The 26,538-nt window shown below is 46.6% G+C and overlaps 1 protein-coding gene across 9 annotated transcripts in view; it reads right to left on the bottom strand.

Moving 5' to 3' along the window:
- The window catches only part of ATP2B3 (ATPase plasma membrane Ca2+ transporting 3), a 1,317,805-nt gene that overhangs the window by 259,943 nt on the left and 1,031,324 nt on the right, over nucleotides 1–26,538 (bottom strand). For all 9 annotated transcript variants that reach the window (XR_011302157.1, XR_011302158.1, XR_011302159.1 and 6 more), the window contains one exon: nucleotides 3,016–3,103. Coding sequence is in view for 6 of the 9 variants with exons in the window: in XM_069645362.1 (XP_069501463.1) it covers nucleotides 3,016–3,103 (88 nt within the window). In the remaining 3 variants the exon portion in view is untranslated. The remainder of the gene's footprint in view (nucleotides 1–3,015; nucleotides 3,104–26,538) is intronic.

The raw sequence follows: 26,538 nt of genomic DNA, 5'->3' as shown, positions 1-26,538 counted from the left end.
GGTCCCCCTGCTCTTAGGTTTCAGTTCCAACTGATCTCTTATGGAATGAAAGCAGTTTCACCCAATAACATTCCACAGCCAACACTCCATACTGAACACTCTAAACTCAAACACACATATCAGGGAAAGACCAGAGTAAGTAAAACCCAACATAACACTAGCTAAAGTGAGATGTGATTGCAAACTTAAATGTCAAAATGCTATACTTAAGAACATTTGTAAACCCTGAGATTGGATGTTACAGAACCTTTTTTTTGTTGTTGACAGTCTGAAACTTTGGACTGGACCATTCTGGAATCTTTAGTTTGTTTCTGGAATCTTGGTTAGCGTCTTGAAAACATGACTTGAGCATTCCAGAATTCTGCATTGGAACCTTTCGAAATTTATGAACATCAGCATCTAAAACCCTAGGTTTTTATATTCCAGGTGAAATAAACCACTTACAATGCTACCACAATTCCTAGCATATCACAGGTGGACCTTATCTGAAAATAAACCTATCAAGGCGATATCGAACTGCATATGAGGTTGTTGAATAATACATGGTCTCACTCATACGACACAAAAGCCCATGGAAGAAAATACAGAACAAGGATACATATCCACGGTGACCTCAATGTGAAATCCCAGCACCCTTTGCTCATTGTGGAAAGATTTAAGAACTTTCTTAAATCTGGCATGGTCTTCGATTGTTCTAAATCCAAAGGTGAGAGTGTTTTAGAGTGCCCTTGCCTGGTCAAAATATGTTCCATCCCAGTGCCCCACCTGATTTTCTGGTGGATGGACAAAGGATGCATCAGAGGAGCTCATAGTTCTGTCACGTATGCAAAATGAAAATGTGCCCACAAGAAAGTATGAGCACTTTTCATTGTGTGGATGTTGTGCAGAATACATGCTTAAACGACAAACTTGTTACTATATGGTGGCCAGTAGAAAGATTGAAGTGCTGGTGTAAAGTGATTTTGTCAAGTGGATGTTGTAGGTCCTTTAGAACATGCCATGAATTGTAATATTTGCTAGCATGGCTTTTCTGTGTGGCAGCTAGGTGAGAGCTGGAAAGAGCTAGCAACATGTAGTTAAGTGGCCACTCCGAATCATAAAAATGAAATTGTTTCTCTTCAACCCTTGGTGCTTAATGTATGATTTGTCAAAAAAGCTTCATGTTTCCACAGTATAATAGCATTAATATATTAAATAATGTAGGACTGTCAACACAGACATCTCCATTGCACTTCATTTAGGCAGTGATAGATCGAAAAGACATACAGTGTTGATAAATTCTATGCAAGTCACTTTAATTAACTTTAAAGGTCAAATATAAACTGTGTTGACCGGTTTTTATGATGTAACGCTAGGCTCAGGATAGCCTTCCTCTGCCTGTATTTCCATGGCCGCTGAGTGTGGTGTGGATGGTTGATTTGGTGTCATGCTGTGGAACTTTACAGTCTGTGCAGGTCAAACAAAAGGTTTGCTGGGAGCAGAGTAAAGGTGATTGACATGTTCTGTACATGACAATCCAGTCAGATAATCACCTGGATTTTAGAACAATCTAGAAATTGGGACAAATGGAACACATTGTTTAATAGTTTTCAGCTGGAAAAACGTGTTTTTGCCACAGAGACAACTCGCAAACAAAAGAACGTCAAGGCCCTAGAAATGACAGCCACAGGTCCTAGAGCCAGTTCAAATGTTAGTACCAACAGGCAGGAGCCACTTATTGGGGGATGATGATTTAAACCAGGGGACCTTTAGGCACATCCGTGCATCATTAACTTTAGAGCAGTTCGATAAACTTGATAAGAAGGAGCGCTGGCAGATAACCAATTTGAGAATGAACTATCACCTGCACAGTTGTACTGGAGACTTGAGAACAAATGTATTATAGTAATGAGAGTGGGTAAGTAAATACACACAACCGTTAGGGCAGCCACTGGCTAGAAGCAGATGTTTGGAATAGAGAACTGGTAAAGTTCTTTGGGTTCTTTCTGCCAAATTGATTTTTAAATAGCTCAAAGTTGAACCTTTGCACTGCAACTTAAGAGTGGACCTTTGTGACAATGGCATGGTTGATAATGTAAAATACTCTGACAGATTTAAAAGGATCAAGGCTTTTACACTGCTTCCATCCACCACCTCATCTCAGGTTGCCGTGGATGCTGAGGAATACTGATTTGTAGCCAGCCTAATCCCCATCTTTACTGACTAGAGAATGTTTAACTGTAGGACATCCCGAAGCTCCTTTAAAAGAGGCCACTGTGGGAGTTGGATGGAGTAGGGAATGTTGTAGACAGGTCTAAAATGATGGTTCCATCTCCCTAAAGGTTTGTCTTCTCTTATAAAGGCCTGGGCCGTCCCTTTTGCTGCAGTGCTTGAGAGTATGCCTAGCACAATAGTTGCACGATGAACCGATGACTTATTAGTCTACTTTTGGACACACGTCGACAAAGTGCTACTGTTATTTCTCAGAGTGATTCATTCATGATATTATGGAGACACAACGTGGGCTGTGGTGTGTCTCTTCAACTGGACCAAGAGTCTGCTGGAACACTACAATCACTTCTGGGCAGTAATGTTGATTCAAAGTTGTGAGATGTGTACAATTTTCTTGATAGAAAGTACCAGTTCTTCTGGTGACGCAGGGAAGGAGTTTGTCACAAAGTGCGTGAGAATGGACTGGCTTCCATTTCTATTTTTTTTTTTACTCGAAAAGATTCCTAAAAGACTGCTTTGAGAGACGAGGGAGTCCAAAATACCTTATGTATACAATTACTTTTTAGAAGAAAGTATTAGGGCATGGTCGAATCTCATGCATTTCTGGCAGATTGGTGAGGGAAAGGTAGATAGGCACATATGATGACAGATGCTACAAGCCATTAGGAACTAAACCTTTAAACACATTTAAAGAACATATAGTCGTATTTGCGTGTCTTTCTCCATTTCCTTTCATTCATTTGGTGACCATAACCTTTTACCTTTTCCAATTCTCTTCAGTTCCATTCAATGTGCAATTCTTACCTTTCACCAAGGTGTGTTTGTCTGAGGGAGAGGACCTTGCCAGTACCCGCAGCTTTGGCCAGACCTTGTCCAAGCGCTCCTGTTCCACCTGGGGAGAGACAACACAAGGTTGTGTACAGCGACAGTCAGCAGCATTGATAGGTCCCTATGAGAAACAGGGCTGGTGAAACATCAGAAAGCTCAAATATTGAGGGAGATGCTGGGCCTGGTGAGCTATATGACAGGTCAGATACATTAGAAAATGCTGGGCCTCATGAAAGAGGACACATGCCAGCCACATGTGGAGAGACTGGACCCAGTAAAATAATAGTAAGGGAACAGGAACAGACTAGGGAGATCATGGTACTTGGGAGAGATCTCAGGCAACACCACCTGTGAGAAAGAGGGTGTATTCTTTTCGGGGCTGCCCAATGTAGCAGCATTGCAAACTCCACTCTCAAGACTAACTTGTATGTTTACCACTTCTTGGCTGGCATGTATCAGGGGTTTCCTTCCATTAGGCATTGGAAAACATTAGAGAATGAAGCCCCAGGAGTGTCAGTCTTAAAGTGAATCTGGTTTCATTCACCTTTCGTAGAAATGAATGTGAACTTGTTTTATACGTATACAAGCATTCTTGCCTCCCCTGTCCTCTACTGTCATCCTCAGTCCGACAACTTTGTCACTTAACTTTAACCAGAAACACTTACAGTGCATATATTGCCAAATTGTGAGATGGCTATAGACCTCTGATCACGTGGGACCAACTCAACCGTAACCTTTCCTTTGCTTTACTCAAGCATTTCGACCCTTAATTTACACCATTTTGGCATACCTCTCCTTTTCATTCCTTGCGAAGCTGTGAAAACCCCTTCATGTTGTCAGCTGCACAACGTGACATATCTTTTGCAGCCCTCCAAAGTCTGGTAGACCCTTTCGATAAGGGCCTCCTGTAGAGGTACACGAGGACGGGAAAGCGTACGCTTCTCTGTTATGCAATCTGGCTTTTTTTGAAAGCGAAAACTCATTCTTTGTGTTTTTACACTCAGAGTTCAGGCTATCCATTAGGGATAAGGTGTCGGAAGGAGGCTGATCCTCAAGCCTGGTGCAAGAAGAGAGGGAAGAACATTTTGCATGTCAAGACCGGCTCTAATTACTATAGAGAAGTGATCGTTTTAAGTAGGCAGTACCTACTGTTTGCTCCAGAACGTGAGCCACATACCTGTATGCGAATCAATTAAAGCCTGGTATAAGAAGGCCTAACCTCATCATCTGCCACATAAAGCAAAGAGTTGCAAGAAAGTCTGAAGAAAACACAGGCCAAACATATTTAGCTCCGAAAATCTCCCTCCACAAAGGAACTGCACAATATTTAACATAGAGCAGTTTAAACTGAAACTTCAGTCACTTTAGTGCTCTAGTATAGTCATTTTGGGTCATACTGCCCATAGCCAATAAGAAAAGCTCCCTTAGCTCTACCTTTGGCAGCCATCTTCAGAATATTTTTTACTACATGTTTACTACATGTTTCGTGTTGGGAGACCGCAGAAAATCTCTTACTAGAACAACGTTTTCTATTATTAAATACAAAAAAATCCCATCTTTCACAATGGATCAAGCATCCTCGACCCCGACGACACCTACTCACCATTCTGGTCCTGTCAGTGTATTTTTTCCACCAATGTATTGCGGTCCTCGCTACTCTTCGTCGTTGAGGCCCACAGCCATGATTTAAGCCAAAAAGAAGAGTCTGTTCAAGGCCTTTACCAGATGCGGCCTTAAGAACTTCTCTACATAATATATACAAGAATATAATACAAGAATGTGAAATCTGCCAGTCTTTTTCAAATAAAAAAAACACTGACGGCTTGTGGCGTGGCTCGATGATGCCGTGGGTGCCTCTGACTCTGCTTCGGTACACAGTCATGCCTCACTCAGGTAGGGTATAACAACTCAGCGAACCACCTCTAGTAAGAGGTGTAGACCACATGATACCTCTGTCGAAAGTCCCCGAGACCATCCCATCTTCCACATAGGGCAGGTCTCCTTCTTCGTCCTTGTCATCCAAAAACAAGGATGCCGTCAATGCAGACGCCGAGTACATTGTCCAAGTCATCGTCTATTACCCCACCAACGACTGCTAAGACCTTGTCGATGACTAACAAGACCTCGTCGATGACTATCTCGTCAACATCTACAAGGCCTACCCCATCAACGACCATGAGAACCTCGTTGATGACTACTAAGACCTCGTCGACGAGCATTACCAAGCAGCCTCCGCCTTCGGCTTCTCCGTCGTTGACACAGTCAATGCCACAACCTTCGGCATTTACAGCTCTTCCTAGGCCTGCTCTTCCTCTCACTCTTGGGATCTCCCCAGAGAAAGCTCATTTATCAACTGGCATACAGGAGGGCACCCCCTCAACCAATAAAGGAGGGGACAGAACCCTTGCCTGTTTTCTCAGATGAGGAGTTAATACCTTCCAGCCCTAACTTTGACATACATCCACCTAAGGCAACACCTGCACATGGGCCTTCACGTCAAGAGACACCATCACTAGGTTTGAGACATCTCTTTGGACATTTTGGCCGCCTTGAAGGCTCTGATTAATAAAACTCCACCACAGGTTGCCAGACCCTTATATAACACATCCACCTCAGGGGCCTCAAGAGCCCCAACCAGGCGTAAGTGGATCAACTGTTCCCCCTCACCCAACGAGGGATAACCATCATCAAAGTCTTCTGCAACTCACTGACAATGAGTCAGAAGAGGAAGCCCTGGACGATCAAGTCTCTGTCCACACGACAAACACAGCAGACAGAATTTGATGACATTGTACCAGCAGATGGTGAACCAGAGGCGGTCTCTACCAGGGATACCCCTCCAGACAAAATTGTGTTGTTTCACACTGTGATGGCTAGGGCCACAAAAATATTCGGCTTGGTACCAGAAGAGTAACATAAAGATAGTTTGCTCTATTGCTCTATCAAAGACAAGAGTAACATAGAAATTCTGTCTTAGCCTTGCTCCTGCTGGACGAAATCAGGGAGGAAGATGTGATAACTATGACCAACCCCTCATCTGCGCCTCCCAAAATGGTGAGGTTTCATAAAACATATTCAACACAACCAACTCCACATTCTGTAGTGTCAACAGCAGCATGCAAGCATTATTCCACCTCAGTTCCACCTGATGAGGAAAGGCAATGCCTAGATGCCTTCGGGAAGATGGTAACTATAACAGCTGCAACTACCTTGAAGGCAGCTAATGCCATGGCTAGCCTATCGAGATATGACTGGGAGCTGTGGTTTAAGATGGGTCCCATCCTCAATTTTCTCCCAGATGATAAGATGCAGGAGGCATTTGTGCTCCTATGCGAAAGAGAAACAGCATCTGACCAGACAATCTCTGTTTTCGTGGACATTGCGCCCCCTCTCCATCCCTCTGACCACTCCTCTCTCCTGGAGCGATCACTCCCTCCTCTCCTCTCATCTCTCCCTCTCCTCCCCCCAAGCCAAGCCTACCCCAACACTGCCACCTACCTTCTCGGACATCCGGCCAATGAAGTGTGTGTCAGTTGAGGCTTTTGCCACCACTTTCTCACCCCCAATCCACCTTTGGCTGTCTCACATCCTGACACAGCCCTGTCTCTGCTCTACTCTTCAATTTCTAATACTCTTGATGCTCTTGCTCCTGTCATGAGGATCTGTTTGAAGTCCAAAGCCAAGTGCAATTCCTAGTATGACTCTGACCTAGCTACACTTAAACGTAAGTGTAGGGCGGCTGAGAGGAAACGGAGGACTTCCTATTCATCCTCTGACAAACTGGCCTGTCGCCTGCTACAAAGGTAACACCGACTTTCTGTTCTCACCAAGAAGAGAGTCCACATTCAAGCTCGTGCCTCTGCGGCATCTAACAACTCGGCCGAACTCTTTAAAATCTGCAAGGAGCTGGCCAACCCTGCTGAAGTCTCTACCCCTCCTGTTTCCTCCCAGGCTCTTTGCAATGCCCTTGCCTCTCACTTCATTTCAAAAACCCAGGGCATCCTGTCCACCCTCTCCACCCGACCCCTCCTCTCCCCTCTCCATCTGTGCTTGCTGACCCCCCTTTAGCCACCCCCCCCACCATCCTTCTCGTCCTTTCCTCTTTTCTCCCCTGACGAGGTGCCTAGACAAATACAATCTATGAAAGCCTCGTCAAAACAGGTTTATCCCTGTTCCTCTAAAACCATCAAGGACCACATTGATACCCTCGCTCCAGCCCTTGCTGATTTTTGCAACCACTCCTTTGCCTCAGGATTCATCCCCTACCCTCTGAAGCACACCCTTGTGCGTCCTCTTCTCAAGAAACCCACAGCTGATCCTTCTTGTCCGGCTAACTATCGCCCAATTTCCATTACTCCCTTTCTGAGCAAACTCTTGGAAAAGTTGGCCATCTCTCAGCTTAACCTTCATTCCAATTCTGTTGGCTGTCTCCATAACCACCAGTCTGGCTTCAGAGCTGCCAGAAGCACGGAAACTGCTCTCCTGAACATCCGTGAAGATCTGCACTACAACCTTGACTCTAACATTCCCTCTGTCCTCATCCTCCTCGATCTCTCTTCTGCCTTCGACAACCATACAATCTTGCTCAACCGTCTCCTTTCATCTATCTTCCTCTCTACCTGTGGTGTTCCCCAGTGGTCTAACCTCTTGCCCTGGCTTTTCAACCAATACCTGGCAACTCTCGCCCACTGCATTGCCACTTTCTGCTCAAATTTCCAGTGCTACGCTGACAACACTCAACTCATTTTGAGGCTGCCCTCTGCCACCTCCTCTCCCTCTCTCATCTCTGATTGCCTAACTGCCATTCAAGATTGGTGTGCTGCCAATGATCTTTGTCTGAATGCCAACAAGACAGAGATCCTCCTCATCGGCACACCTTCACCATCCTTTCCCTTCACTCTCTGGACGGCCTCCCTTGGCCCTCCTCCTACTCCCACCTGCGAGGCTAAAAACCTCAGGGTCATATTTGACTCCACCCTTTCCTTCTCTGCCCACATCTCTGAGGTCTCTAAAAAGTCAAATTTCCTACTGCACCTCCTTAGAGGTACTCTGCCTTTCCTCTCCTTCCCCCAGAAGCTCACGGTATCCCAAGCTCTGGTTCTCTCTTTGTTGGACTATTGTAACAGCCTTTTTCTAAATCTACCTGCCTCTACTTTCCGCCCCTCTGCAACTAATCCAGAACAGGACTGCGAGACTTGTCATTGGCCTCAAGCCCTGGGATCGTATCTCTCCAGCTCTGAAATCTCTCCATTGGCTCCCAGTGGATGCAAGGATTAAATTCAAAACCATCTGCATTGTCCACAGGGCTTTTTGGGGCCTGGGTCCAAAATACCTTCAGATATCCCTCTGCAAATACCTCCCCTTTCAAGCTCTTCGCTCTTCTACCTCTAACTACCTCAGGGTCAGTCGTTTTTCAAAGAAACGAGCTGGGGGTAGATCTCTGTCTTCGGCTGGGGCCTCCCTCTGGAACAGCCTCCCTGGCACTCTAAATCTTTAGGAGAACCATCTCCGGTTCCAGAAGCACCTCAAGGCCTTCCTCTTTTCCTCTGCCTTCGTTCCCCCTCTCCCCTGCTGATCTGTTCACCCTTGGCACCGTGAACCTGGCCACCCTCTGTCCTCCGGGCCCAGGTACTGCTCACCTAGCCACCCTCCCGCCCTGCCTCCAGGACACCCCTTGCACTGGGGTCTGTATCTGTACCCATACAGTCCCCCCCTTTTTCTTCCTGCACTTATCAGAACTACCCTGTCTGCTGCCTTAAACCTAGCACTTGCAAATTGGTGGCTGAACTACCACTGTTTGTTGCCTTTATTATTTATTGTTATTTATCTGTTTCTTCTCTGGTTCGCACTTTCCACTTCTCCCCCCTTCCATGCACTTTTGCCCTCCCCCTCTCCCATGCACTTGCGCGTTCTCAATGTTACTGGGCCTAGTAAGATCGCTGTTTTGTTCTCCCCTGTTCCCCTCCCTTGCCTTGTCGCGCTCTGAAACACTTGTATACGAGCGAGATAGAAATAAAAACGAGCGCGATAGAAATAAAATATCAATATCAATATCGCTGAGGTTTTTGACAACGGGATAATGTTGCTTTCCTCTGTAGGCAAGGTTGGCTGAAAGCTACCAACTTCCAACCAGAGGCCCAAATTAAGGTGATCGATATGCCCTTTAACGGCATTGACCTTTTCGGCAAGAAGGTCGACGAAACGCCACAGTCCATCAAAACGGACATGGATACAGCCCTCTCCCTGGGCACATTACAACAAAGGCACAAGTCCTTTTGTTCAGGGATGTATTGTTTCACAAGCACGGCATGAGATTACCGGCCCTTCTCTCACTCTACTTCCTACAAGACCCATTCATATCCCAGTGCCGACTCCTACAGGAACAAGTCCCAAGCATGCAGGGGTAACCAACAACAACATTGCTCCTCGCAAGTCAGGGACCAGTCAGCTAAACAACCCTGACCCAACCCTGGTCATACCGTCCCACTTCTGCAACCTAGAGGGAGGAAGACTTTCGTATTTCGTCCAGGAGTGGAAGAACATCACCACTGAAGAATGGGTGCTGTATGAGTGCAGAAGTAGGACGCTTACACAATGGTGAAATTTTGATAATGAAAGACTTTTATTAATACCAAAAACAAGGAAACAAAAAGCCTATCTTGCCCTACTTACTATGAAGGGTTGCTCTATCTCAACAGAAATACTAAGAACCCAGTCAGGCTGTTCATAAAGTAAAATGTCCACTTTCTGTATCTTGACCTATTTCCACCCCTTACACTCATCAACTAAAGAAAACTGGTTGTCTCCTTGCTTCTAGAAAGAGGCCTTTCCCACTCTGGATGCTGATTCTCAAAAGTGCAGTTCCTCTGCCAAGAATGTCTATAGTTCAATGTTCAATGTTCAAACCAATTAAAAAAACAGCTCCCCAATTTCCTCTAGGGAACCTCTTTCTGGGCTCCTGTTCCCTTTCTACCAGAAACAAAAGTTCCTCACAATCTTCTGGCGGGATCCTCCTACCTAGCCGTGGCACAAAATAATCCCTTTCCGTTGTTTACTAACCAGCCAGGCCTTACCATAGACTTTCCAAATGGTGTATTAAGTCTAGTTTTCTAGACTGCCAGACTTGATGTTCTCAGCTTTTAGTTCTCTTGTACTGAAATAGGTGTTTGACCCTTATCCATTCCACTGATGGGCCTGTCCTGTTTCCATCTGGGTTCCAGGCCCTGTTCCTCTGCTTTAAAAGGATCCCTTTTCCCATTTTACTTATTGTTCATTTGGATAGAACTGGTATATTCTCCTGATAGGTACTATCCCTCGTATTAGAGAATGTGCCTTCACTGTTATCTCTTTGTACCCCTTGGTATGGATTTATCTGTTTCATCAAATTCTGATATATCTGCATGTTTCCTCTTTCATCCCCTTGTAATCTTTGGGGTGTTTTTATATGGTTTACAAAGTTCTCATAAACTGGTATCAGATTCCTTTCACCCGACTTGTACTCTTCGGGAAGTTTTCATGTGATCTACAAAGTACGTCTTAATCTGTATGGGATCCCTTTTACTTCTTTGTGCTCCCCAGGATGCTTTCACAATGGAGCTTAATTCCTTTAGCTCCCTTAATGTTGTGCTAACTGGCAAAGCCCTTTCCCTACCTTTGGGAAGTCTCTGCATGGTCTCGGGTCCCTTCTCCAGCTGGAGCGGTTATTTTTCTTTGCTGCCATGCTCATCGTTCTCCTTCCTGTGGCTTCGCAGCTCCACACTCTCCTGTACACCTTTGGCTGCCCATTCCCTCGATCTCCTTCTGCTTTTGCCGGTCCAGCTTCCCGCTTCTCGCCCCCAGCCATGTCCATATTGGCAGGACATCCTGGATACTTGCGACCCTCCGCCTCTCAGCTTTTAGCCTTCAGTCTTTTGCTTTGGTGCAACCACCTCGTTCCCTGCTCCTCCAAGGCTCGCTTGACAAGACAGTAAGTTATTCTTCCCTTTTTATGATCAGGGTTCTTGTTGGATAACTGTACTACATGTGTTGGTTCCACGGTAGGCCTTCTCCTCCTTGCACCATCTTCCTCGCTGCAGTGATATTTTGCATCCAGATTAGGTGAGTCTTGATCTTGCACGCCTCAGTCCTTTCATGGACACCCTCTACCTTACTGCAATACATAATGGTGTGGCGTACCAGAGGGACCTGAGTGGGGTTCAAGGTGGGTGTGGATACCAAGGGCTACTGTGATCTCCCAGGGTCATTGTCACCAATCCCAAGAAGGGTTTCCCTCCCCATGTGATCCACCCGCTGAGCACCACCCCCAGCGAGACTACCAGAGATGGCCTCACCTCCCTGGACTCATGGAAAGGGGCCTCCCCCATAGAGGCTAATGGCCTCCTTCCTGATTGACCTTCCTGCAATCTTGTTGCTCTGCGTCTCCTCTCTCTTGCTGCACTCTGAGGGCTTCGGGCATGTAGTGCCCCACTCAAAAATTAAAATAATTAAATAATTAAATAGAAGATGTGACAATAGCATGGGATTCATCACAGTGCTCTCCCTCATCCAGCAGGGCCATACGCTGGAGTTCATCGAACAACCACTTACAATTCCTACAATTTCTCTGGTGAAAAAGGCAGGAAAACTCAATTGTCTGCCTCGACAGGCCGTCCATTCGTTACTGTCAAAGGTGGCCATAGAAAGGGAACCAACTGCACAATGGGGAGACGGCGTCTTCTCCATACACTTCCTGGTAAGAAACAAATCAGGGGGTTGGCAACCCATTTTAGATCTTTGTATACTGAACAACTTTCCAAAGGCCCCGATGATCAACATGGTTATGCTGCAGCAGGTTCTAGCACAACTACAGCAAGGGGATTTCCTAGCGTATCTACACTTATAGGGCACCTACTCTCACATCCCTATTCAACAAAAACACTGCCGCTACCTGCGGTTTGTCGTGGAAGGCTGCCACTGTCAGTTCAAAGCCCTACTCTTCGGCCTACGGTCAGCTAAGCATGTGTTCATTAAGTGCCTAGCCCCAGTGATGGTACATTTGCAAAAAGCAGGCTCTTATGTCTACATGTACCAAGACGATCTGCTGCCATGATGGAGCGCACCACAGCACAAATTATTCAGTGCTTGTAATTCTTAGGTTTCTTGATCAATTTTGCAAAGTCTTGTCTCATTCCAGCTCAACAAGCTCTTTACCGTGGAGCCTGCCTCAACATGCTCTCGTGCACAGTGACTCGATCGGAAGAGAGGGTTTGAGCCCTCCTCACCAAGGTGCAGCGGTTTTCCACACTACCAGCCATCTCTGTCCGCAATTACAAGTCCCTGCTAGATATGAATCCTCTTGCATTCCACTGCTACAACACTGCAGGATTTGCATGCGACTCATGCAAAAGTTCCTCGATGCGCGTTGTATGCAGGTGTCAGGCTCATGGGATAGCACGATCACTCTGACTCAACAATTCAGGAAGGCATTGTACTGGTGGTCAGTTCAAGCTCACCTGGATCAGGGCACCCCTTTTTGGTTACCCCCTCCACAGGTCACCGTCACCACAGATGCTTCTCAGGAGGGCTGGGGTGCACATTCTGGAGACCTGAATACCAGGAGCCTCTGAACAAAGGAGCAGAAAGCCCAGCATATTAATCTACTAGAGCTGCATGCCATATCTTTGGTGCTCAAGTCATTCCTCCCACAGGTCAGCAGTCAGGTGGTGCGGATCTTTACAGGCAACACCAGCCCAATGTTCTATATATACAAGCACGGAGGAACGAGATCTCCCTCCCTGTTAGCAGAAGCACAAGCCCTGTGGCACTGCAGCACCCGATGGTTCTCATCCCCCTTCAATTTCCAGGGATTCAGAACACCATGGCAGATTACTTCAGCAGAGAACTCTGCTCCTGTCATGGGTGAGAGATGCAAGATGTTCAACTCTGCCAGATTTTCCGTTGTTGCGGGATGCGAGAAATAGACGTTTTTGACACCTACAAGAAGAAGAGGTGCAGGCTTTTCGTCAGCAGGTTCCCACATCTGGAAAACTTGGCCAATGCGTTCACGTTCCCATGGGAGGGGAAGTTCCTCTTTGCTTTTTCTCCGACTTTGCTGTTAGCACAAGTATTACATGTCTTCAGACATTTCAGACAGCATCTGTGAAAACTGATCTTAGTGGCTGCTGCTTGGCCCAGGCAGTTCTGGTATTGTTCCCTGCTCGCCCTCTCCTCCGCAGCCCTGTCAACATCAGACATGCCCCATCACTTCTACAGTTCCAGAAAAAGCTGAAGACTTTCCTGTCTAAGGAATAGCTCCTCCTTAACACCCAGGTCCACACACCCTGCACTCCCCAACCTACCTGAGACTTGGTGATCGGCTCCCCACTGTCTTCCCCCATGCTGCCAATTACCCACCCTCCCCTGTTAGTTTGCCGCTCCTTTTGTCTCTACTTCCCTCACTGTGTTCTTCCCCCTATGAATGTAAAGTGATCTGTTGCTTCCATTAGCTATGTCCACACTCAATAAATACCCTTATAATAATGATAATAATAATGTCATCCTCAGCACCATCTGCTGTCCAAGGACGAGGGAAACATTCTACTTCATGACACACCCTCTCCCAACTTGACGGCCTGGCTCCTGTGCTCCTAGAGTTTGGATCCATTCGACTGCCGCGAGACTGCATCGACAATCTAGCGCAAGCCCATGCCTCTTCTACTCTCGCCTGCTATAAGAGCAAAAGGAGACATTTTACTGCATGGTGTAATTCAAGGAGTCTAGACCCCACTGCCATTCAGCCGAAAGCCATCCTGCCTTACTTGTTATCCGCAGCGCAGGCCGATTTGGCTCACTCCTCCATTAAAGTGCATCTTGCAGCAATATCACAGTACACCCGTTCTTCTGCCACACTTTCTCTTTGGTGTCACAGTTTGGTCAAGGAGTTCCTGAAGGGCCTCTTTCGATCGTTTCCACCCAACAAATTCCCATCATCAGCATGGGAACTAAATATGGTCCTGTCAAGGCTTATGAGACCTCCCTTTGACCCCATGTATAACGTTCCACTGAAATTTCTCTCTTGGAATACTGCGTTCCTAGTTGCCATCACATTGGTACGTAGGGTCAGCGAGATACAAGCTTTTTCCAGCAAAGCACCTTACCTGAAGTTCCACAAGTCCATGGTTGTTCTGCACACTAATCCAACTATTGTGCCTGAAAGTGCCTTCCACGTTGCATCTCAATGAGCCTGTGGTTTTACCAGTGTTCTTCAGATCCCCAGTTTCCCTGGCAGAGCGTTCATTACATTCCTTGGACGTCATACGAGTCTAAAATACTACATTATGACCAGAAATGACTATATTAGAGCACTAAAGTGATTGAAATTTCAGTTCAAGCTTCAACTGCTCTATGTTACTTAGGATTCCCAGCCTGACGACAGGGAATATTCACAGCCAGCCTGCGTCTTCAGGAGAAGCGCAGCAGAATTCCACCAGCCGTCATCAGATCCGTTGATCCTTCCAAACCGTTGCTGCAGGGTAAGGTGCATGGCGTATGCCCACCAGTACCACCCTACACCCCTCCTTCCGATGTATTGCACCGTGGAGCCCAGTTCCTTATCTGCTTCGTGTTTAATCTTGTTTGCTACACTGCTGTATGATTCCACGTGCAGGAGCACTTAAGAGGGCGGCCGCCGCCGAATAGTGTATTGTCTGTTGCCTAGCAACCAGACGAAATCAGAGTTTAACCCGATTGGCCGGAGCAATCTTCATCCAGCCCTAGGAGGAACCGGAAGGTGATAGCCGGCCCTCCACTCCTATGGCCCGCCTCAAAAGTCCCTCGCCTGTCAGTGCCGTTACAGGCACAGGGCGCGCCACTCTGCCCTCCGGGACCCCCAACTGTCCACCCAGCCATGCGCCTGGAATAAATTCACCTAACCGACCACCCTCACAAAGACGTTACTGTAGAAAGGACTTTTACTATTGATGATTTGTTTGCTGACACACAGGGTAATCACGCTTCCCGATTAAATGTTCCATTACCCCTATGCTTATTGTGACAAGCCTGCCATTCGAATATTATCTGTTGTTACTATCTTATCCACGGCAACGCGCATTCATTGTCACTGCATTCGTGCTGAGATAGCTTCTAATTAGCAGTTATCACTACCAGTCATGCGCCCTACTTTGATCCCGATGCATAATTGGTGTGTACTAGCCTATGCCACGGTCTAGTTCCTCTCCAGCAGGGTAACCTGTTCACATATTACCCCATCATAGCTCTATGCTGTTTTGCTGTCGGGCGCATAGTGCTCCCTGCCCACACCCCCCTCTCCCTATCTACCCGATACTGTACACAGCTCTTGCGCACCTCACAGCTCTGCCTCGGCACCCATTGCTAGATGTTCTCAATCGCAGTATACTCATTATTGTTATTACTTGGTTAACGGATAGCAGACACTAAACAGCACCCGCATAACTAGCCTCAACAAATAGTGCTTGCATGTGCTTACTGTATCCTGCTATACACAGTTAAAATCTAGTCTAGTAAAATACCTAGCACAGCATACTATTTTGGCATTATCAAGACTCCTAGCATCATCAGTTGTATCCCGTTTTGACAATTTTCACTAGTCTCCTACAAATTATGCCTTGTCATTACGCACTCAACATTGGAATGCTCTATGTGTTGCGTGTACTCTGCCTAACTCGGTACATCACCCAAACTCCTATTCTCTTGTCTACATCACATTCCGGTATGACACCCTCCCACTCTATTACCTTGGCTCACATCGCTACCCTACCATGTTCCAGATGTGCATATATTTACCAAGACCTAGGCCTCGCACATATCTATTTCACTAGACACTAACCTCTACTCTGTCCTACGCCATTCCTACCCAAAACTGACCCTTTTCTGTGAGATCAAAACCAGGGATAAACATCACGAAGAATTCTGTTGACCCTGCCCAAAGAAATATTATAGCACCGTTTTCACACCCCTCTACTTCACTAGCATCTCTAGTCATTACTGGAGGCTGTGGTACCTCCAGTTGACCTACTGCCCCGTGCCTAGGCCTCAGGCGACAGAACAGACTAAGATCCAGAGCGTCATTCCACAGCTTTTCAACCACCCGTCCCATCATAGGAGCTACCAGGAAATCCAGATTGTCCGCCCGCAAGACACCCAAACCCACAAAAACCTACCTCAACATTAGCCTCCACCAAATGGTTACACCTCCAATCCGAACCATTGTCGCATGCCACTTTATCCCCTGTAAGTCCATCACTTCCACCTGACTCGCTGAACACCCCCCCCAACAATTTCTTTAAAGGATCCTTATTAAATGTGTGTTCACTAGGTGCGCATGCCACAGAGGTGCATGACATCATCCTGAAACACAAGCTTGACCTCATGGCACTCACCGGAAAACTTGGCTTCACCCAGCCTCAGGTCTGCTATTATCATTAACCATTCCTTCTGGTTACACCATACTTAGACCTGACTGGCAAGACAAAGAGGGAGGTGGAGTAGCTATTATTGCTAAAGCCTCTCTTCAGCTCAGAATTAGTAGCAATGAGAAATTAGAGGGCTACAAGCTCCTCTCTCTTAAATTAACCACAGATCCCAAAACCACTATTAATCTCATTGTGTTTTACAGAGCACCTAGCTTTGCCAATCACCCAGATACAGACATACCATTACTTATTACTCCCCTACTCAAACCCAAAACCAAATGTATACTCTTAGGAGACATAAACCTAGGATTCAATGACCCCCAAGATCATAAAGCCACAGCCTTCCACTCTGAATTATAAGACATGCAGTTTGCACAATTTGTTAATGAACCCACCCACACCAAAGGGAGAATCCTTGATTGGATACTCACTTTGAATACCACAGTCGCCCTGGAAAGCATCAACAACACCTTTTGTTCTGATCATTTCCTAATCCGATTTGATATATCGACTAATGAACTGCAGGAAACCCCATCACCACCACCTATCCCAATACTAGTAAGAAACTCTTGTCAACTCACACAAGAGAAACTCACCCCTATTATTAACAAACTATTACAAGATCAACCTATTACATCCTACAACCCCTTTACCATCGCCCATTATTATAATATTTGCTTAAAAACAGCCATTGATGAAGCTGCCCCGTTGAAACCCAAACTACCCAGAACCAAACGTAGTAACACCTGGTTTAATGAAGAACTCATAGAACTAAGAAGGAACAAAAAAGCGCTAGAGCATCTTACCAGGAAAGCCCCCACAGTTGAAGCTAAAAAAGAACTCCATTCACTTACTCTGACATATAAACGTGCTATTATTACACATAAATCCAATAATCTTAATACACGCATTACTAATGCAGTTTCTAATAGCAAAGAACTGTTTTCCATCCTCAGAGAACTGGAAACACCCTTTGCCCCCTCCATGTGTAGCCATTGTTAGTAAAGCATGGTGTACGACCATGCAAAATGCCATAGCCTCCAAAATAAACTCCCTCCATGATAAAATCACTTCCCGAAGAAAACTACTAGAAAAAAGCTCAAGCTCTGCACCCATGGACCAATCTAATGTGACTGACACAACAGCACAATTTCACTTTTCTTTAGTCTCGCATGATCTTCTAAGTAAAGTGATAGCCTCCCTCAAACCCTCCTTTTGTAAAGGTGGCAGCTTCCCAGCCAAATTAGTTCAATCATGTTCTCAAACTCTTACCCCCATCATCACCAACTTCATTAATGCCTCCTTCAGTTCCAATACAGTCCCAGCTGATATCAAAGAAGCATGGGTAATGCCTTTACTAAACAAAAACTCCCTAGACCCCGCCATCCCCACCAACTACAGACCCATCACCACAGTCCCCTTCCTCCTGAAAATAATAGACAAAATTGCTTATAATCAAGTCCAAGTTCATCTAGAGAACAACCATCTATTAGGCGAAAGACAATCAGGCTTCCGACCCAAACATAGCACGGAGACTACCCTACTTGATTTAAAAAATCAAATGGATTCTATTAGAGACTCAGGCAAACTTAGCAAACTCCTATTGCTTGACCTATCTGCTGCGTTCGATCTAGTGAACCATGACAAACTATGCCTATCTCTTACTAATAACTTCAAATTCTCCCCAAATGCAACCACCTAGATTAAATCATTCCTATCAGAACGAACCTCTAGAGTTGCCATAGGTGAGGAAGCTTCTGACCCCATACCAGTACCTCTAGGAGTACCACAAGGATCTTGCCTCTCTCCCACATTATACAATGCTTATATTAAACTGTTATTCGAAGGGATTGTGTCCTCCGACGTATTCCTTATCTTAGATATCTCTTTCCAGCTTTGCTGGCCTCGGAAAATTTTTTCTCTAGAGGGCGCTACGCGTCGAAGTCCGCCGAGTCGATGTCCCTCGACAGCCGTCGTATCGACGTCGACGTCATCCTGGCTATAAAGGCCGCGCGCAGCGTCCGTTGCTCAGTTCTGTTTTTCCGCGCTTACTCAGTGCTTCGGAATATCGTTGCTCAGTTTTCGTAGAGAATTAATCCAATTTCCTCGAGATATTCGATCCATACTCGATGGCTTCCTCGTCGGAACCGACGACCCCTCGGTCCGGCTTTAAAAAATGCCGAGACTATGGGAAAAAGATGTCGCTGACTGACCCTCACAGAGTTTGTCTGTGGTGTTTGGGAGCTGAACACCATTGTTCGGAGTGCGAGGACTGTATGTCCATGACAGGTAAGGCCCTGAAGGAGCGTAGGGGGAAGCTGGAAAAAGGTAAGACTTCAAAAGCTTCTTCTTCCTCGACGAAGTCGAGACATTCGTCTCCTCGTCACCATTCGTGCTCCAGGTCTCGAAGCGGGTCCCATCACTCCTCGAGATCGAAGCACTCGAAGAGGAGACGTCGAAGATCCCCTTCTTCGTCCTCCTCTTCCTCTGTTTCTCCTAAGAGAATCCCTTGCCCCACGAAACATAGTTCCCGGGCTGAATGGGAGGAATTCCGCAAAAATATGATGAGCGTCTTCGAGAAAGCGGCCTCGACCCCCTCGAAGACTGCCGAGAGCGATGCTTTGGTCGAAAGACCCGAAGGTCTAAAACGCTGCTAGTCACAGTACCCGGCGAAGGAAGCTTCTCGAGCGCGTCACGAACCCTCGAGTAAAGCTATGACCTCGAACCCTTCTTCGAAGGTTCCGTCGACGCCATCGACGAAGGTTCCGTCGACGCCGAGGTCGGTGTCTTCGACGCCGTTGTCGAAGGGACCTTCGACACACGGGTCTGTCGAATCGACGCCATCTTCGACACCGGCGTCGACGCCAAGGAAAGTCACGGTTGCAGCGCACCCAGTGGCTATCCCCAGGTCTTCGATGACGATGGCGTCGAGATTGTCGACATCCTCAAGCAGAATCCCAATTCTATCGAGGACCTCGAGGCCTCCGCCTTTGTCTTCGACGCCACGTTCGAAGCCTTCGACGTCCCGTCGACGACATCGACGTTTTCGAGGCCGATTACAACAAGTTTGGCACCCTCTGCCTTGGAGATGGGTTTCACACCCTTTGCGAGTTCAGACCAATTGAGAACTATGTCCTCAATTATGGAAGAGGGAGAACTATCTGACCAAGAAGAGACATTTGAGTTGCAGGGATCTGCAACCCCAGTTCACGAGGAGTTATCCTCAGAGGAATGCAGATTAAAGGAACTCCATGATTCCTTACATGAGGCAAGTGGGTTAGACACTTCCCCTGAGGTGGAGTTCGCTAGGCCAGACCCGGGGGAGCAGGCTGAAACTGTAACGCTCACCTGACTCCCACGGAGGCGCTGGCCTGGTTCGCGCTGCTGTGACCTCTTCTAAGGTGATGCGCAGGGTTCGGAAGACGGACTGGACCGGGCCCCCAAATCTGGCTTGTCTGGCTCGCAGAAGTATCCTTCTGTAGGCGAAAATATGGGATTAACTGTCTGCGGGGTAATGCAATCAGCCTCCCACTTTCCCCTCTCACCCTCCTCGAAACCCTTCTTTGATTCCTCGTAGCGTCTCTCCTGAGGGTCCGGAAGGATGAGCTCTCCATCCTGCTTCTGATGCAGGGGCGCGTTGGTATCCAGTTACTTCACTGGATTTTCGGATTGGTGAGAACCAAACTTGCTTGGCTTCCAGGTAAGTTTTTTGATAAGAGGTTCCCCTTGTGTCCATGCATTAATGTACTAATGCTAGTGTCTTTTTCCGCATAGGGGCCGGGGTACGGAATGCCGGGGAACAGGCACCGACCTGAGATGAGAGGTGAAATACTTGTGGAAATCAGGTAAGTCTTTAACGAGCGTTTTTTGGTAATGTCTTTTCATTCGCTCATTAACGCTGATGTCTCTTTTTCCCCTTATGGGCCGGGGTCCGGAAATGCCAGGATGCGGCGCGGACCCGAAATTAAGAGGGAATGAATCAACAGGTAAGTCTTAACATGGAGATTTAGCTTTCCTTATTCCCTTCTCTCTCTCACCTTTTGTTCTGGTCTTTTTCTCCCTAGGCGCTGGGGCGTGACTGCGAATCCGGATGATCGCTGCTGAACATGGAGGCACCCTGTAAAGGTGAGTGGAATGCGGCGCTGCAGCGATCGACGCGATGAGCTTTTAAATAAAAGTCTTCCTTTTCAGGATTGTCGGCGAGATGTCTCTGGGATGCGGATTTAGCAGGTAAGGACTTTTCCTTCTTCTGTTCTCTTCTTCTCTTCCTTTGCAGGTGATCCAGGATGCTGGCAGGCGTGGCAGAAGTCAGGATGCAGGAGCAGACACGGTGAGCGTCCAGCTGCTAGATGCAGAACAACGCGAAGCAAGTGTGGCTGTTCAGGTGGGGTTTAAATAGCCTTGGAAGAGGTTCCAGGTATGTATCCTTCCTCCAATAGGGTATGTATCCTTCCCCGACCATGCCCGGATGGTAAATTAGTCCCACAGGTAAAGTAGTTCCTTTCAGGCCTCAAGGAGGCTGGGATCCTGCAGCATGGTCTGCATCAGGTAAGTGCACCCAAGCACTTCCATAATGAGCCTGGCGTCTATGGCGCCAGGACTGATGTCTTTTATGAGCCTGGCGCCAAAGGGCCCCTATATGGGGTTGCTGGGTCCTTCCTTGGGGACTGGATGTCCGTTTTCGGGGACGCAGGGCTTGAACCGGCTCCCCGGGAGCGGGCATCATGACAGAAACCCCCTATAGAGCCTTAATGGCCAGGATCACAGAATTTATGGGGTGGTCAACACCTTCACAGGCTTTCCAACAAGATGACCTCACGGATATTCTTGATAAAGGTCCACAGGAGGATCCTGTAGTGCCTTTTCATAAAGCTCTTCAAAGGAAAATCATGACGAACTGGGAAACCCCAAATGTCGTCCCGGCAGTAAATAAAAAACTGTCTACTAAATACAGGGTATCTTCTGCAGACCCGGAGTTTTTGTCCAAACATCCATCCCCAGAAAGTCTGGTGGTACAGGCAGCATCTTCTACTGACATCAAGACTGCTTACCCTACCGTCCCACAGGACAGGGACGATAAAAAATATGATGCTATGGAAAAGAAAGTTTTTTCGGCATGTAGCATGGCGTTAAAATCTATTAATGCTACTTGCACCCTTGCTAGATTCAGCCATAAACTTTGGGAGTGTGCTTCTACAGCGGCTGACTGCATCCCGGAGGGAGAAGAAAGGGAGGCGTTCCTAAATATCGTACAGGACAGTAAAGACGCTATGTGCGAATCCCTCCAGATGGGCATTGATTCGGCTGACAGTATCAGCAGAGCAATGGCGGCAAGTACAACAACCAGGAGATTTGCTTGGTTGAGAAAGTGTGGTTTTGCCCCAGATGTGCAAGCCAGGCTCTTGAACATGCCATTCGATGGCTCTTCTTTGTTTGGGAAAAAGGCGGATGACAGTTTAGAAAAACTGCAAACATCAAAGGCAGCAGCAAAATCCCTAGGCGCTGCAATTCGTCAGACACCTTTTCGTTCCACAGGATCCTCTGCAAGAGGCAAGTCCTTTCGCTTCTACTCCGCATTCGGAAGAGGTAGAGGACGACCGGCTCAAAGGGGACAAAGAAGAACTACCCGAGGTGGACGGGGTAGATATTCAAAAGCTGCAGCAACAGCAGGTGCCTCTTTACCATCGGCATCTGCATCAGCCGCCGCAAAACCACTCTGAGGACTTCCCTCACAAGACACCTGTAGGAGGCAGGTTAACTCAACATCTGGCGGAATGGCAGGCTATCACGTCAGATGCTTGGGCATTGGAGACAGTTGCACAAGGTTACTGCCTGCCTCTCCTACGCATACCTCAGAGTCATCCACCGGGGATCAGCTCTCAAAAAGCTCCAGATCCGCTCCTCTTGCAGGAAATTTTAGACCTGCTAGAGAAAGGTGCCATAGAACCGGTACCTGTAGCGGAGAGGAACAAGGGCTGGTACTCCCCTTACTTTCTCATTCCAAAGAAAGACGGAGGACTGAGACCCATCTTGGACTTGCGAGAATTGAACAAATTTCTCAGGAAAGACAAATTCAAGATGGTAACTCTTTCTCAGATCCTTCAGGCCCTTCAGTTCCAGGACTGGTTGGTATCTCTGGACCTTCAGGACGCTTATTTCCATGTGCCTATCCATCTCAAACACAGGAAATACCTGAGGTTTGCAATTGGCAACTCTCATTATCAATTTCGATAGCCGGCCCTCCACTCCTATGGCCCGCCTCAAAAGTCCCTCGCCTGTCAGTGCCGTTACAGGCACAGGGCGCGCGACTCTGCCCTCCGGGACCCCCAACTGTCCACCCAGCCATGCGCCTGGAATAAATTCACCTAACCGACCACCCTCACAAAGACGTTACTGTAGAAAGGACTTTTACTATTGATGATTTGTTTGCTGACACACAGGGTAATCACGCTTCCCGATTAAATGTTCCATTACCCCTATGCTTATTGTGACAAGCCTGCCATTCGAATATTATCTGTTGTTACTATCTTATCCACGGCAACGCGCATTCATTGTCACTGCATTCGTGCTGAGATAGCTTCTAATTAGCAGTTATCACTACCAGTCATGCGCCCTACTTTGATCCCGATGCATAATTGGTGTGTACTAGTCTATGCCACTGTCTAGTTCCTCTCCAGCAGGGTAACCTGTTCACATATTACCCCATCATAGCTCTATGCTGTTTTGCTGTCGGGCGCATAGTGCTCCCTGCCCACACCCCCCTCTCCCTATCTACCCGATACTGTACACAGCTCTTGCGCACCTCACAGCTCTGCCTCGGCACCCATTGCTAGATGTTCTCAATCGCAGTATACTCATTATTGTTATTACTTGGTTAACGGATAGCAGACACTAAACAGCACCCGCATAACTAGCCTCAACAAATAGTGCTTGCATGTGCTTACTGTATCCTGCTATACACAGTTAAAATCTAGTCTAGTAAAATACCTAGCACAGCATACTATTTTGGCATTATCAAGACTCCTAGCATCATCAGTTGTATCCCGTTTTGACAATTTTCACTAGTCTCCTACAAATTATGCCTTGTCATTACGCACTCAACATTGGAATGCTCTATGTGTTGCGTGTACTCTGCCTAACTCGGTACATCACCCAAACTCCTATTCTCTTGTCTACATCACATTCCGGTATGACACCCTCCCACTCTATTACCTTGGCTCACATCGCTACCCTACCATGTTCCAGATGTGCATATATTTACCAAGACCTAGGCCTCGCACATATCTATTTCACTAGACACTAACCTCTACTCTGTCCTACGCCATTCCTACCCAAAACTGACCCTTTTCTGTGAGATCAAAACCAGGGATAAACATCACGAAGAATTCTGTTGACCCTGCCCAAAGAAATATTATAGCACCGTTTTCACACCCCTCTACTTCACTAGCATCTCTAGTCATTACTGGAGGCTGTGGTACCTCCAGTTGACCTACTGCCCCGTGCCTAGGCCTCAGGCGACAGAACAGACTAAGATCCAGAGCGTCATTCCACAGCTTTTCAACCACCCGTCCCATCATAGGAGCTACCAGGAAATCCAGATTGTCCGCCCGCAAGACACCCAAACCCACAAAAACCTACCTCAACATTAGCCTCCACCAAATGGTTACACCTCCAATCCGAACCATTGTCGCATGCCACTTTATCCCCTGTAAGTCCATCACTTCCACCTGACTCGCTGAACACCCCCCCCAACAATTTCTTTAAAGGATCCTTATTAAATGTGTGTTCACTAGGTGCGCATGCCACAGAGGTGCATGACATCATCCTGAAACACAAGCTTGACCTCATGGCACTCACCGGAAAACTTGGCTTCACCCAGCCTCAGGTCTGCTATTATCATTAACCATTCCTTCTGGTTACACCATACTTAGACCTGACTGGCAAGACAAAGAGGGAGGTGGAGTAGCTATTATTGCTAAAGCCTCTCTTCAGCTCAGAATTAGTAGCAATGAGAAATTAGAGGGCTGCAAGCTCCTCTCTCTTAAATTAACCACAGATCCCAAAACCACTATTAATCTCATTGTGTTTTACAGAGCACCTAGCTTTGCCAATCACCCAGATACAGACATACCATTACTTATTACTCCCCTACTCAAACCCAAAACCAAATGTATACTCTTAGGAGACATAAACCTAGGATTCAATGACCCCCAAGATCATAAAGCCACAGCCTTCCACTCTGAATTATAAGACATGCAGTTTGCACAATTTGTTAATGAACCCACCCACACCAAAGGGAGAATCCTTGATTGGATACTCACTTTGAATACCACAGTCGCCCTGGAAAGCATCAACAACACCTTTTGTTCTGATCATTTCCTAATCCGATTTGATATATCGACTAATGAACTGCAGGAAACCCCATCATCACCACCTATCCCAATACTAGTAAGAAACTCTTGTCAACTCACACAAGAGAAACTCAGCCCTATTATTAACAAACTATTACAAGATCAACCTATTACATCCTCCAACCCCTTTAGCATCGCCCATTATTATAATATTTGCTTAAAAACAGCCATTGATGAAGCTGCCCCGTTGAAACCCAAACTACCCAGAACCAAACGTAGTAACACCTGGTTTAATGAAGAACTCATAGAACTAAGAAGGAACAAAAAAGCGCTAGAGCATCTTACCAGGAAAGCCCCCACAGTTGAAGCTAAAAAAGAACTCCATTCACTTACTCTGACATATAAACGTGCTATTATTACACATAAATCCAATAATCTTAATACACGCATTACTAATGCAGTTTCTAATAGCAAAGAACTGTTTTCCATCCTCAGAGAACTGGAAACACCCTTTGCCCCCTCCATGTGTAGCCATTGTTAGTAAAGCATGGTGTACGACCATGCAAAATGCCATAGCCTCCAAAATAAACTCCCTCCATGATAAAATCACTTCCCGAAGAAAACTACTAGAAAAAAGCTCAAGCTCTGCACCCATGGACCAATCTAATGTGACTGACACAACAGCACAATTTCACTTTTCTTTAGTCTCGCATGATCTTCTAAGTAAAGTGATAGCCTCCCTCAAACCCTCCTTTTGTAAAGGTGGCAGCTTCCCAGCCAAATTAGTTCAATCATGTTCTCAAACTCTTACCCCCATCATCACCAACTTCATTAATGCCTCCTTCAGTTCCAATACAGTCCCAGCTGATATCAAAGAAGCATGGGTAATGCCTTTACTAAACAAAAACTCCCTAGACCCCGCCATCCCCACCAACTACAGACCCATCACCACAGTCCCCTTCCTCCTGAAAATAATAGACAAAATTGCTTATAATCAAGTCCAAGTTCATCTAGAGAACAACCATCTATTAGGCGAAAGATAATCAGGCTTCCGACCCAAACATAGCACGGAGACTACCCTACTTGATTTAAAAAATCAAATGGATTCTATTAGAGACTCAGGCAAACTTAGCAAACTCCTATTGCTTGACCTATCTGCTGCGTTCGATCTAGTGAACCATGACAAACTATGCCTATCTCTTACTAATAACTTCAAATTCTCCCCAAATGCAACCACCTGGATTAAATCATTCCTATCAGAACGAACCTCTAGAGTTGCCATAGGTGAGGAAGCTTCTGACCCCATACCAGTACCTCTAGGAGTACCACAAGGATCTTGCCTCTCTCCCACATTATACAATGCTTATACTAAACTGTTATTCGAAGGGATTGTGTCCTCCGACGTATTCCTTATCTTAGATATCTCTTTCCAGCTTTGCTGGCCTCGGAAATTTTTTTCTCTAGAGGGCGCTACGCGTCGAAGTCCGCCGAGTCGATGTCCCTCGACAGCCGTCGTATCGACGTCGACGTCATCCTGGCTATAAAGGCCGCGCGCAGCGTCCGTTGCTCAGTTCTGTTTTTCCGCGCTTACTCAGTGCTTCGGAATATCGTTGCTCAGTTTTCGTAGAGAATTAATCCAATTTCCTCGAGATATTCGATCCATACTCGATGGCTTCCTCGTCGGAACCGACGACCCCTCGGTCCGGCTTTAAAAAATG

Source organism: Ambystoma mexicanum, chromosome 2p (assembly GCF_040938575.1).
Source record: "Ambystoma mexicanum isolate Mex_15411 chromosome 2p, UKY_AmexF1_1, whole genome shotgun sequence".
Classification (NCBI taxonomy): Eukaryota; Metazoa; Chordata; class Amphibia; order Caudata; family Ambystomatidae; genus Ambystoma; species Ambystoma mexicanum.
The sequence above is the reverse complement of the archived record's forward strand: the minus strand, read 5'-3'. Positions and strand labels throughout refer to the sequence as shown.